The 14,235-nt window shown below is 39.6% G+C and overlaps 1 protein-coding gene across 5 annotated transcripts in view; it reads left to right on the plus strand.

Annotated features, from left to right (window-relative positions):
- Positions 1–14,235, plus strand: part of ADGRG4 (adhesion G protein-coupled receptor G4) — a 101,328-nt gene that overhangs the window by 57,185 nt on the left and 29,908 nt on the right. For all 5 annotated transcript variants that reach the window (XR_008289873.1, XR_008289872.1, XR_008289871.1 and 2 more), the window contains exons 11-12: positions 533–695; positions 10,181–10,315. Coding sequence is in view for 2 of the 5 variants with exons in the window: in XM_053201740.1 (XP_053057715.1) it covers positions 533–695; positions 10,181–10,315 (298 nt within the window). In the remaining 3 variants the exon portion in view is untranslated. The remainder of the gene's footprint in view (positions 1–532; positions 696–10,180; positions 10,316–14,235) is intronic.

A 14,235-nucleotide genomic window follows, 5' to 3' on the forward strand; every position in this document is an offset into this window, starting at 1 on the left:
GATATTCACAATATTTATAATTCATTCCTTTGTATGCAGTCATCACCAGTTTTCAAGGTCAGGAAGCTATGCATCCAAAGCCGTGTTTGTGTGATGCAAGGGGATCATCGCACTCACGTCCCAATTGTGAAGGAATGCATGGCAAATTCTAACTCAACTTTAATCGTAGCAGCTTTTCAAATAAATAGCTACCCCAAACCAAGCCTCCAATCTATTTTCCCAGCCCCGGGGCTCCCCCAATTTCTATAGAATGCATCCACCCAGTGCTCAAGCAAAAAGCTTGAGAATAATACTAGTTACCTCCCTCTACCTTATGGCCGATCAGTAACCAAGTCTTGTAGGAGGCACCGTACGTGATGTTTTTAATCCCCCAAATATTCCTGCCGGTGCTTTTATTCAGTAATTCCTAAACAACGTAAAAACCAGAGATTAAAACTGAAGGAAAGGTCTTACATTGAGGAAATCCTGTAAGGAGAATGGGTTTTATATTAAAGAGGTAGTAATGCTCTTCTCTACTTGTGGTTCCTTGCAGAATTCTGAGGATAATTGAGCGTGCTGGTCACAAGATGGAGTTTTTTGGGAGGACAGCAAATCTGACAGCAGCCAGCCTGGCTTTGGCCATCTTGCGGGTAGACCACACATTTGAAGGCATGGCCTTCAGCATTCGCTCCTACAACGAAGGTGCAGACCCTGAGGTGAGTACAGTTCGGGGGACTAAGAGCCAATCAGGCAAGCACTGTTCCAAGTCTTCGTTCATTTACTCCTTGGGAGGGAGAGGGGATACTTTTGTTTTTTTTAAAGGTCTTAGTCTTCAGAGGACCTTATGGAAGTACACATATCCCAGGGAAGATTCAGATAGAACCCTTAGTAGATGAATATCTTGGTTGGAACGGTGTCCACGAGATGTGCGATGATGCCATCTTTGGCCCCGTGACCCGAAATCATCTCACATGTTATTTTATTATTAGCTACTATTTATGGAGTACTTATTATATGTTGGGGCACTATGCTACTGTCTGTACAGGTAAGGAAACAGAGCAGTTAAGTAACTTGCCCAAGGACACACAACCTAACGGCCAAGACAGGGTTCAAACTTATGTCTGTTTGGCTTTAAATTCTGGGCCCTTTCGGGGCACCTGGGTGGCTCAGTCGGTTAAGCATCCGACTTAGGCTCAGGTCATGATCTCGTGGTTCGTGAGTTCAAGCCCCGTGTCGGGCTCTGTGCTGACAGCTCGGAGCCTGGAGCCTGCTTCAGATTCTGTGTCTCCTTTTCTCTCTGCCCCTCCCCCACTTGCGCGTGCTCGCGCTCTCTCTCTCTCTCTCTCTCTCTCTCTCTGTCAAAAAATAAATAAACATTAAAAAAATTTAAAGCCTGGGCCCTTTCCACCACACCACACCACCTCAGGCCACAGGCTGCCAACCCTTGCTCAAGACAATTTGGGAGGGCACCATTTTTAGAAAAAAATATACAGGTTGAAAAATTATACAACTTACTTATGGGGAAATACACAAATTCTAAGTATACATTCGCTGAATTCTAACAGAAGTGTGCATCTGTGTAACTCCAAACCCATATCAAGATATAGAACATTACTGTCATCCCTCAAATTCCCCTCCTGCTCCTTCCCAGTCAATCCCTGTAGCTACTACATCCACTGGCAGCCACCGTTCTGGTATTTTTCCACCATAGTTTGGCCTGTTCTGGAACTTTATATAAATGGAATCATATAATATGTACTCTCTTATATAAGACTTCTTTCATATAGCTTTTTTTTGTTTCTATAGTTTGTCCTTTTTTATTGCTGTATAATGTTCCACTGCATGGACATACCAAACATTGTCTGTTCTCCTGTTGATGGACGTTGGGATTGTTTCCAGTTTGGGGCTATTATGAACAATAAATCCTGCATTGAACATTCATGTAAAAGTCTTTGTGTCGACATATGTTTTCATGTATCTAGAGTGAATACCTAGGAGTGATAAGTTTAAATTTGTAAGAACCTATCACGCTGGCTCCTAAGTGGATTGTGGAGTGATTGTTTCATTTTTTAAAAATTGAACGACAGTCGATATGCAGTGTCACACTAGTTTGATTTTTCAATTTTGTATTGGCCATTTGGGTATCTTCTTTGGTGACGTATCTGTTAAAATCGTTTGCCCCTTTTTAACTTGGGTTGTCTGTCTTCTTATTGAGTCGTAAGTATTTTTTGTATATTCTGGATACAAGGCATTTATCAGATACATGTCTTGAAAATGTTTTCTCTGTGGCTTGCCTATTCATTTCCTCAGTGGTGTCTTTTGATGAGGATAAGTTTTAACGTTGATGAGGTATAACTTATCAGTTGTTTTCTTTTATGAGCAACACCCTGTGACTTGTCTAAGAAATCTTTGCCTGCCAGCAGGTCATGAAGATATTCTCCCATGCTTTCCTTTAAGAGATTTATGGTTGTAGCTTTAATGGTTAGGACTATAAACCCCATTGAATTAAGTTTTATGTGTGGTGTGAGAAGGTGTGGTGTAGCATATGGTTTGGAGGTCATTTTAGTCCATATAGATACCCAGTTATTCCAGTGCCATTTATTGAAGACTTTTCTTTCCCCATTGGCTTGCTTTGGCATCTTTGACCAAAAAAAAAAAAAAATCGAATACTCATGCAGATGTGGGTCTATTTCTGAGCGTTCGATTCTGTTCCTTTAATTTTTTTATGGCTTCTTATGCCATTATCACACTGTCTTGATTCTTGTAGTGTTGAAATCCTTCAACTTCAAGGTAGTGTGAGTCCTTCAACTTTGTTCTTTTTCAAGATAGCTTTGGTTATTCTAGGCCTTTCCTGTGTCCGTGTGAATTTTCGAAGGTGCTTATCAATTTGTACCAAAAAAAAAAAAAAAAGTGTTGAGAGTGACTGAGAGTGACTCGATGCTGTTGATCAATTTTGGAGAGAATTGATTTCTTAATGATATTGAGTCTTCTCATCCAAGAACATTTACTCAGGTCGATTTTAATTTCCCTCAACAATGTTTTGTGGTTTGTTTATTTATTTATTTATTTATTTATTTATTTATTATTTTAAGTTTTTATTTTCATTCCAGTTAGTTAACATACAGTGTCATATTAGGTTCAGGTGTATAGTATAGTGATTCAACACTTTCATACAGTATCTGGTGCTCATCACAAGTGCCCTCCTAGATGATAAATAGATAGAGATAGACATAGAATGTCAACTGTTTTTATATACTTGTAGCAAATAATTAGAAAATTAAATTTAAAAAATTCCACTTGCAACAACACCAGAAAACATTAAATATTTAGGAATAAATTTATGCTTTCTAGTTTTAAGCAGAGCAGTATCACAATGTTTTATAGTTTTTTTTGTTTTTTTGGTTTTTTGTTTTTAAGTTGGCTTCATACCCAGCATGGAACCCAACATGGGGCTTGAATTCCTGATCCTGCGATCAAGACCTGAGCTGATATCAAGAGTTGGATGCTTAACCAACTGAGCCATCTAGGTGCCCCAATGTTTTGTAGTTTTAAGTGGAGTTGTTTCATATGTCTTTTGTTAGGTTTATTCCTAAATATTTTATGTCTTCTGATGCTGTTGCAAATGGAATTTTTTTAAATTTAATTTTCCGGGGCGCCTGGATGGCGCAGTCGGTTAAGCGTCCGACATCAGCCAGGTCACGATCTCGCGGTCCGTGAGTTCGAGCCTAGCGTCAGGCTCTGGGCTGATGGCTCAGAGCCTGGAGCCTGTTTCCGATTCTGTGTCTCCCTCTCTCTCTGCCCCTTCCCCGCTCATGCTCTGTCTCTCTCTGTCCCAAAAATAAGTAAACGTTGAAAAAAAAAATTAAAAAAAAATTTAATTTTCCAATTATTTGCTGCAAGTATACAAAAATAAAGTTGATACTCTCTGTTTCCATCTATCTATCTATCTATCTATCTATCTATCTATCTATCTATGTCTAGTTTTCTATCCTATGAACTTGCTAAACTCACATGTTAGTTGTAGCAGTTGTTTCAGAGATTCCTTTTTTAAAAAGTATTTGTGGGTTTTTTTTAAGTTTATTTTGAGAGAGACAGAGAGTGCAAGTGGGGGAGGGGCAGAGAGAGAGGGGGTACAGAGGATCTGAAGTGGGCTCCATGCTGACAGCAGACAGCCAAGTGAGGGGCTTGAACTCATGAATTGTGAGATCATGACCTGAGCCACAGTCAGATGCTTGACCATCCAAGCCACCCAGGTGCCTGCTATAGAGATTCCTTAGGACATTCTTTGTAATGTCATCTGGCAATAGAAACAGTTTAATGTTTTCCTTATTGATTTTTATTCCTTTTATTCCTTTCTTTTGATTTTAGTGCTTCCAATAAAATGTTGGATTGAAATGGTTACATTGACATCCTTGTCTTGTTCCTGATATCAGAAGAAATGTGTTCACTGTTTTACCATTACTCTGATGTTAGCCATGTTTTTGTTTTGTTTTGTTTTTAGATCCCCTTTATTTGATTGAGGAAATTACCTTCTGTTCCTAGATTGCTGAAAAATTTTATTGTGAATGGTTGTTGAATTTTGTCAAATGTTTTTTTCTGTACCTCTTGAAATAATTGTTTGGCTTTTCTCCTTTATTCTTCTAATATGGTGGATTACATTGATTTTAGGATGTTAAACCAATCTCGTATTCCTGGAAGAAAAGCTACTGGTCACAATGTATTATCATTTTTTTATATACGGCTGTTTTCAACTTACTTACATTTTAAGTATTTTTGTATTTATGTTCATGAAGGATGTTGGTCTGGGATTTTTTCTCATTTTTAAAATCATATTTTATTTCTAATTATTTTTTTATTTTCTAATTTTTTAATTCTATTTTTATTTAGTTAGATTAGGGTTGTGCCAACTTTCTAACAGTGAGTTGGGAAATAGTCCCTGTTCTACTTTTGGAAAGTATTTGTAACATTGGTGTTATTCCTTCATCAAATGCTTGATAGGGTTCACTAGGAAACTCTCTGGATCTGGAATTTCTGTGTGGGAAGTATTTTGATAGCAAACCCAATGAATTTAACGGATATAGAGCCATTTATATGTTTTGATTCATCTTGTGTGTTTTGGTTAGTTATATATTTCTAAGAATTTATTTCATCTAACTTGTGAAGCTTGTTGACAATAGTTGTTCATAGTATTTCCTATTTCTTTTTTTAATGTTTATTCATTTTGAGAAAGAGAGAGAGAGAGAGAGAGGAGAGAGAGAGAGAGCACGTGCACAAGCAGAAGAGGGACACAGAGAGAGGAGAGATAGAATCCCGAGCAGGCTTTGCACTGTCAGTGCAGAGCCCATTGCAGGGCTGGAGCTCACAAACTATGAGTTGAGCTGAACTCACGAACTCATAACCTGAGCTGAAGTCAAGAATTGGATGCTTAATGGACTGAGCCACCCAGGTTCCCTTTTCCTATTTCTTAATGTCTATAGAATTTATAGGGATGGTTAGCAAAGTTTTTCTGTAAAAGGCAGTAAATATTTTAGGCTTTGTAAGTCACAGGTGGTCTCTGATAAAATTTTTATTTTCTTTTTCTCTTTTTCTTCCTCCCTTCCTCCCTTCCTCTCTCTCTCTCTCTCTCTCTCTCCCCCCTTTCCTTTCCTTTCCTTTCCTTTCCTTCCTCACATTCTTTTAAAAATGAAACATAAAAGCCATTCTTAGCTTGAGATATATGAAAACAAGCCATAGGTAGGATTGACCTGCTGACCAATTTGTCAATCTCTTATCTATAGTAATAATCCCTCTTTAATTCTTGATAGTGTTGATTTCTTTTCTTGTTCTTTTTTTCTTGGTCAGTATAGCCAGAGATTTTTCAATTTTGTTGATCCTTTTTAAGAACCAACTTTTGGCTTTGTTAATTTTCTTTATTGAGTGTTTTTTATTTTGTTACTATCTGCTCTTTAGTATTTCCTTTCACGTACTTATTTTGTGTTTATTTTGCTCTCCTTTATCTGGTTTCTTAAGGTGGATCCATAGGCCATTGATTTTAGGTACTTCTTTTCTAGTAAATCATAAAAAGCTATAAATATCTCTCTAAGCACTGTTTAGCTGCAGGCTGCAAATTTTGATATGTTGTATTTTCATGAGCAGTCAGTTCAAAATATTTCCTGCTTTCTTCTTTGATGCGTGGATTATTCAGGAATGCATTCTTTAAGTCCCAAATATTTGGGGAACACCCAACACATATTGTTGTTTTTGATTTCTTGTTTATTTCGTATGGGTCACAGAGTGTACTTGGGATTATTTCAATCCATTTAAATTTGTTGGGACTTGTTTCACACACTTGAAACACTTGGTGTGTTCTACTTGTTGCATATGTTGTACTTTAAATATCAGACCTCAAGGTGGTTGATAATGTTGTTTAGGTCATCTGTGTCTTCACTGATTTTTTTACTAGCTGTTTCCTAATTTAGAGGGGTGTTAAAATCTCTGACTCTGTGAAATGCTCTCTTTCTCCCTTTAGCTGTGTCAAATGTTGCCTTACTTAGTTTGGGGCTCTGTTATAATATGACATAAATATAATATCCATTTGTGTTGTTGTGTCTTCCCCATAATAACTCTAATCTTACTTGTTTCTGGTAATGTTCTTTGTCTTATGGTCTGTTTTATCTGATTTTAATATAGTCATTGCAGTTTTTTCATGCTTACTATTCCATATACATTTGTTTTTACACCCACTTATTTTCTATTTCTTCATATTCAAAGTGCACTTCAAAAAAAAAAAGTGTGCTTCTTGTTGATAGCATACAGCTTGTATTTCACGTTTTTTATCAATCCTGAAAATATCTGCCTTTTAATTCGAGTGTGTAGTCCTTTAACATTTAATGTAATGTTTGATCTGGTTGGATCTAGGATTACCATTTTATTCTATTTTCTATCCCTTTGGTTTTTGATCCTCTTTTCCTGATGCTTTTTGGTTAATTTTTTAATATGTATTACAACTGAATTTTCATTTTTTACTGACTTTTTAGTTATATCTGTTTGTATTATTTTTGTGATGGTTGCTCTAGAAATTACAATATGCATCCTTATATTTTGCAATATACTTAGAGGAGATATTGTACTACTTCATGTAAAACACTTTGACCATCCATATCCATTTACACCTCTGTCTTTTATGTTATAATTCTCATATATATTATATCTAAGTAGATCAGAAACTCCACAAGACAGTGTTATAATTATTGCTTTAAAGAGTCTTATGCAATCGAGAGAAAAAATAGTCTTTTATATTTATGTATATATTTATAATTTTCAGTGCTCTTCATTCTTACCTGAAGGCCAGAGTTCCATTTGGTAACATTTCCCCTTCAACTTAAGGAAATCTATTTAGTATTTCTTGTAGTACAGGTCTGATGGTGATGAATTTTCTTGGTTTTAGTTTATCTGAAAATGACTCTATTTTGCCTTTATTCTTGAAGGATATTTTTGTTTACCATAGAATTCTGAATTCCCTTGGCAGCATTTTCCCCCTAGCATTTTGAACATAGTCTACTCTCTTCTGGGTTCCACATTTTCTGATCAGAAGTAATCATTTGAATTTTTGTTTCTCTGTATCTGATGTATAAAAGGTCATTTTTCACTGGTTGCTTTCAATATTTTCTTTGTTTTTTCACAGTTTGGTATTATGTGTGTAAGTGTGTTTTTCCTTGCATTTATCCTGCTTGAGGTTTTCTGAGATTCTTGAATCTGTAAATTTATGTCTTGAATCTGTAAATTTATCAAATTTGGGGAAATTTCCATCATTATCTCTTTAAATATTACCTCTTCACTGTTCTCTCTCTCCTCTCCTTTTGGGACTCCAATTACATGTATGTAAGATTTTTGGATGTCACCCCACAGGTCCCTGAGGTTAAGTTCATGTTTTTAATCATTTTACTATCTATTTTTCTGATAGTATAACTTCTGATTTCTCTTCAAGTCCAGTGATCTCTATCATCTTTATGTTACTCTTAAACCCATCCAGTGCAATTAAAACATTTTTGCTATTGTATTTTTGGTTCTAGAGTTTCCATTTTGTCCCTTCTTTTGCTTGTTTCTCTGCTTTTATTTCTTCTTTTTGCATTAATTGCAAGTATATTTTCTTTTAAATACCTGAGCATAGTTACATGAGGTGCTTAAGAATCCTTGTCTCCTGACTCCAACATCTGGGTCATCTCCAGTTTGATCTCCATTGATTGTCTTTTCACTTGAAAATGAGTGATATTTGGGGGCACCTGGGTGGCTCAGTCATTAGGGCATCTGGCACTTGATAGCAGCTCAGGTCTTGATCTCAGGGCCCTGAGTTCAAGCCCCATGTTGGGCTCACACCCAGTGTGGAACCTACTTTAAAAAGAAAAAGAGAAAGTGGGTCACATTCATTCTTCCTTCACACGTGGGGTAACTGTGAATTATGTCCTGGGTACTGCGAATGTTATATAATGGAGTTTCTGGGTTCTAGTATATTCTTCAGAAAACTATTGACTTTTTTTTTTATACCAGGCAAATAACTCAGTTGGAATTGAACTGTGGATTCCATCTTTGGGATGGCAGCATAAATCTCAGTTAAGTTCCTTTATTCTTCATTGGAGTCCGTCCTGTACATTAGTGGTTCAGAGGCCAGGCAGAGTTTATACTCAGGACTTTGGCTCTTCTTCTCTAGCTTTCTCCTTTCCGTGATTCACCCCAGCCCCCGCCCCGACCTTCCAGTGACAGACTGTGGTTACCCTGGGCTTTGTTTTATGATTCTTCATGCCGCCAAGACTGCGAGTTTGCTATCAGAATTTTGAGTGGTGTTCGCAGCATTAGTTTCACCTTGCCATCAGGTTAGGAGCTGTAAAAACAGGTAATCACTTTGTAATGTTACCTTTTTCCACGTGTCTACTCTTGTCCAGAATCTGCCTGCTTTTGTTCATTTTCCAGTGCTTTCGAGTCGTGGTTATTTTGTATAGTTATGTGCAGGGGGATTGACTCCATTCCGAGCTACTCAGCTACGCCAGAGGCAGATGTTGACTTCCCGTTGTATCTGGGCTACATACGGGGCTTTCTATTATAGACTTTGGTGGAGAAACAAATCAACCAACCTCAATCACATTTTGGGTACCAAACTGCTTACACATTGAAGCTAAATCATAACTTCTCCATGGTACTTCATTGCCCTAGCAGAGTTCATTTGTGCGGGAGAAGAACCGTATGGCTTTGGGGTTCACAAATAATTTTTAGAAATATTATAAACTCTCATCTTCCCATGATACAGCTAGCTAGATAATAGTTCCTTGACGGGCAGCATGGATAATGGGGAAAATGTAGGCCCAAATGACAAATATCTTCATTCAACTACATCCCAGCTGTGTGACCCTAGACAAGTAATTTAATCTCCCTGAGCCTCTTGATATCATAATACAACATATATTTCAGAGCTGATAAAGGTATTAAATGAGCAAATTCATGTAAAGGTGCCCATATACCCTGTTTTGCCTGGGATTGTCCAGGTTTACCAATTGTGGTCCCAGTTGATTGGTTCTTTTCACTCTCAAAAATGTTCTAGTACTTATACTATTACCAAATCAAATCAGCAAATTCTTCTAATAGTGAGCCCCTAGAAGAATTCCTAAGGCCTAATGCCTCACTTCCCTGCCTTGCTTTTTAACAAAAGCATCGCCCAGTGACATTTGGGGCAAGTGCCTAATGCTCCTATTGTGTTGGTTTTTTGTTCTGTTTTTTTTTTCCCCTCTCAGAAATGTATGGGCAAAGAGGGCCTGCTTTCAAAGACTTCCTGATTCTCAGCAATAAATCAGGCAAATCACCTGATTCATCATTCCCCTTTCCACCTCTGTGCATACCCAGGTGGAAGTAGATCAGAAGGAGAGAAAGTCAGAGATAAGTTGGGAAAGAAAAAAGTCGTGTGTGTGTGTGTGTGTGTGTGTGTGTGTGTGTGTGTCTATGTCTGTGTGCACCCTGGTCATGTCTTTCCCTGTGATCTGAGAGAGAGAGAGAGAGAGAGCTTGTATGTGTGCTTGTGTCCATGCATAAAAGGATAGCTTGTAGAACTCGTTCCCACCCTTCAGCCTCACAGCGGGATCCTCCAGGGTTGTGGCTGTGGCTGGGGTGGGAGGTCGGGAGGGCTTCAGGTTCATGAGTGATGATTCCAGTTTCTATTTCTGGCTTGTCTTGGCAGATTTATCTGGGTGAAGTCCCTCTGGGAAGGATTTTGGCTTCCATATATTTGCCTAAATCCCTGAGGGAGAGAATTCCTCTTCGCAGCTTACACACCATCTTGTTTAACTTTTTTGGCCAAACTTCACTCTTTAAGGTAAGTTCTTGCCTCTGGTAACTGTCACGAGGTGACATACGGTGACTCATTGTAATTATGAACTCTTGCTATTTTCATGATGTTCTGTTTATTTTAGAATACGCTCTCTGATTTATTCTGTGAGTCTCCTGGCACAAACCCTGGCCCTCAGAATGAATCAACATCTTCTTTAATGATGTTCCACAGTGTTTAATTTTCACAGCCTCTCAGTGTTGGAAGGAACCTTAAGGATTATCTGGTGACCAAACAGAGGCCTCAAGATGTTTTCAAACCAGAAAAGAACAGCAAGTTCTCCTGCTGCAATGCTGCTTCAGCTGGCCTGTGCTTTCCCCCCGAATCTGCCCTGGCTCCTCAAAGCCTCACATGCCCACTCTTTGGGGCCAATTTATTCGCAGCTGAGTGGTGTCCAGCAAGACCCTTGCCTTCAAGCACGTTTTGCTCCTTCCTACCCCCTCCACAGAACCTTTTCTGAGGGCTCCTGTCCCACTGGTCATTAAAACAAAGAGGCAGTACGATGTGGTGCTTATGAGCACAGATTCTGGGGCCAGACCGGCAGAATTTAAAGTCCACTATGCGTTGCTATTATTATTGGCCTGTTTGGGGGGCTCAGTCTAATAACAGGTTCATTTGTTTGGCCCACTCTGCCCCATCTAGCTGTTGGGAAGATAGCACCCAGAGCTGGCATGAAATAGTTGATGATCACTATTAACTGTTAACGTTCACACTTTATTATCTCACTTGCTTATGAGAAACCTTGACCCAAAGAGTGCTGTGGTCTGAATGCTGTGTCCCCCAGAATTCATGCGTTAATACCCTAACCCCCAAGATGATGGTATTAGGAGGTGGAGCCTTTGGGAGGGGATGAGGTCCTGAGGGTGCAGCCGTCATAATGGGATCAGTTATCTTATGCAAGAGGCTCCAGAGAGCTTGCTTGACTCTTCCATCATGTGAGGACCCAGCAAGAAGATGCCATCTAGCAACCAGAAAGCAAGCCTTCACCAGAACTTGACCATGTAGGCACTCTGATCTTGGACTTCCAATGTCGACAGCTGTGACAAATAAGTTTCTGTTGTTGATAAGCCACTCAGTCTGATATTTTGTTCTAACAGCTTGGATGGACTAAAACAAAGAGGCTAAGTGATTTTGCTCAAGGTCACACAGCTAGGAAGTGGCATAGCTAGTAATCCAATCCAGGCTGTCTGACTCCAAAGTTCAAGTATTTAAGAGATCCATACATTAACAGTCAAGTATGTTTTCATTTCCTAGAGAGGCTATCCAAAGGAATGAATTTATAATGGTCAAATATTCTCAGAGAGATTGCAGGGAGATTGTACTGGGCCAGCTTAAATATACCACATACCCATACCACATACCAACTCAAATATAATACATCGTCTCCAGCTACATCTGTAGGGTGTTCTGTTCTCTTGGAATTCTCTAGTGGCTCCCATTTCTTTCTATCTAAATCCTATTTGTGCTTGTGGATTTAGCTCAAATCCCACCCAGAAAGCCTGCCTGGAGTTCATGAGCCCCTGCTTTCCTCCTCACCCCCTGCTTGCATTCTTGTCTTATACTTCCATCTAGTTTCTGGTCTGGTTTCCCTAAGTAGATTGTGGCATATGTCATGGGTTAGACATGTTTTATTTTCGTGGATCCTAGCACAGGGCTAGGTACCCAACATGTTTTCAGTAGATACATATTTATTAAGGCTTATCTTTAAAAAAACAAGGAAAAAAACTGGTTAGGTCTGAGACAAGAGAGTTAATGAACAAAGACTTTAATAAAAATTAAGAATGTGGCTCATAGCACTCTGACCCTTTTGGTAAGCTTGAAATTTCCCTGTATCATCTGACATGCCATTATTTTTGTCTTCATTTCTCTCCTTTCTGTAGAGGGCTGTGTTTGTCTCATAGAATAGAAGATAAATTTATGTTGCATAGATTCCACCCCTAATCAGTAATTTTTATTCACTGACACCTTCAATTGAAGGGGATTAAAGATCTTTGCCAAAATTAGCCTACAGACGTCATGGTGCCATCACTTTCAGAACTGGAAGGGCCCTTGTAACTCACAGTGGCCCATCTCCTTTTACCAATGAGGGTATTGAGGGGAAGGGACCTGCTAGCGATGACACGGTGTATTCATTTGGTCATGCAATTATTATTCAGTCAGCAAATATTTATCAAATTCCTACTGTGTGTCTTGTGTGGTGCTGGATGCTGGGGATACAACAGCGAGCAAGAGAGACATGGTGCCTGCCCTCATAGAGCTTACAGTCCGATGGGAGAACAGAAGCCTAAAGATTCTAACTTTGAAGGGGATGACCTGAGCCAGGGGCCTGTGCCCCTGATTGTTGGGGGGGCTACTTAGAAGAGATGCCATCCTCTAGCTCCCTTTCCCCCGGGTCCCGAGTCTCACGGCCTTGCTTTGATGCAGCTTCCTCTAACATCTTTTGATCAAAATCTTAACTGCCATTACACCATATTACTTTAAAAATTGTTGCTAAGATAGGGGCACTTGTACCCCAATGTTTATAGCAGCCCTCTCAACAATAGCCAAAGTATGGAAAGAGCCTAAATGTCCATCCACTGATGAGTAGATAAAGAAATTGTGGTTTATATACACAATGGAGTACTACGTGGCAATGAGAAAGAATGAAATATGGCCCTTTGTAGCAACGTGGATGGAACTGGAGAGTGTTAGGCTAAGTGAAATAAGCCATACAGAGAAAGGCAGATACCATATGTTTTCACTCTTATGTGGATCCTGAGAAACTTAACAGAAACCCATGGGGGAGGGGAAGGAAAAAAAAAAAAGAGGTTAGAGTGGGAGAGAGCCAAAGCATAAGAGACTCTTAAAAACTGAGAACAAACTGAGGGCTGATGGGGGGGTGGGAGGGAGGGGAGGGTGGGTGATGGGTATTGAGGAGGGCACCTTTTGGGATGAGCACTGGGTGTTGTATGGAAACCAATTTGACAATAAATTTCATATATTAAAAAAAATTGTTGCTAAGACACCCCTAGTGGCAGTTCTCTAGGAGAAGGATGGAGCATTAGGCAAGTACAATATGGCACAGGGGCTCTGGGAGCATAGAAGAGAACACCTACCCTTGTCCGGGAGATCAGGAAAGGCCTACAGAGGTGTTGGCTGAAACCCGAGGTTGAGTAGAAGCTAGGAGATGAAAGGGGGCAGGGAGAAGGATGGAGGAGTGCTTTGGGCAGAGGGAACAACTTCTCTAAAAGGTTCAGAAGTGAAACTGGTAAAACTTGAGCCTAGAACCAAAGAGTGGAAGAGTGAGAAATGATTTAGCTCCTTTTCCCGCATGGCCGCCATTTTGTAGGAAAGGAAAATAAAACCTGAGGACAGGTTAATTCAGTCCTGGGTCTCTGTGTGTTGCCCCTCTTTTGGCATCTCCACTACAGAAAACTGTATGTCTTCAACTAAATTGAGAGGGTTCTTAGATATCACCGGGTCCACTTTTCTTCCTGTTATCAGTGTAAGAGAGGGGAAGAGGCTTTCAAGGAACAAGAGGGCTTGGGCTAGCACTTGGTCTTTTGACTGTCAGCCAGGGCCCTTGCCACCATTTTGTGCTGTAGATCCACCTCTACCTCATGCTACCCCGGGGGGAGTTCCTCTGGGAAGGGAGCATTGAACCACTAGGCTGGTTTGGGATGAACACAGCTGGGCAGGAACATGAAATGAGTAGCTTCCTAGCAGAGCGCCGGGCTGTGTTCACAATCACCCAGTTCTCAGTGGCTTCAGGGCTCAGAAATGTGGCATCTTCTGAAAGTGCCCCAAGTGTCAGGGTTCAGAGAGTTACCAAAGTCGGGAATAGTTTCACTTTGTTCCTAGTGCGGTACTGAGTTGCAGGTAACAACAAAATATTAACAAAGCTAATGCTTTTTTTTTTTAATAGATAT

The sequence above is a fragment of the Acinonyx jubatus genome, chromosome X, assembly GCF_027475565.1.
Source record: "Acinonyx jubatus isolate Ajub_Pintada_27869175 chromosome X, VMU_Ajub_asm_v1.0, whole genome shotgun sequence".
NCBI classification, from domain to species: Eukaryota; Metazoa; Chordata; class Mammalia; order Carnivora; family Felidae; genus Acinonyx; species Acinonyx jubatus.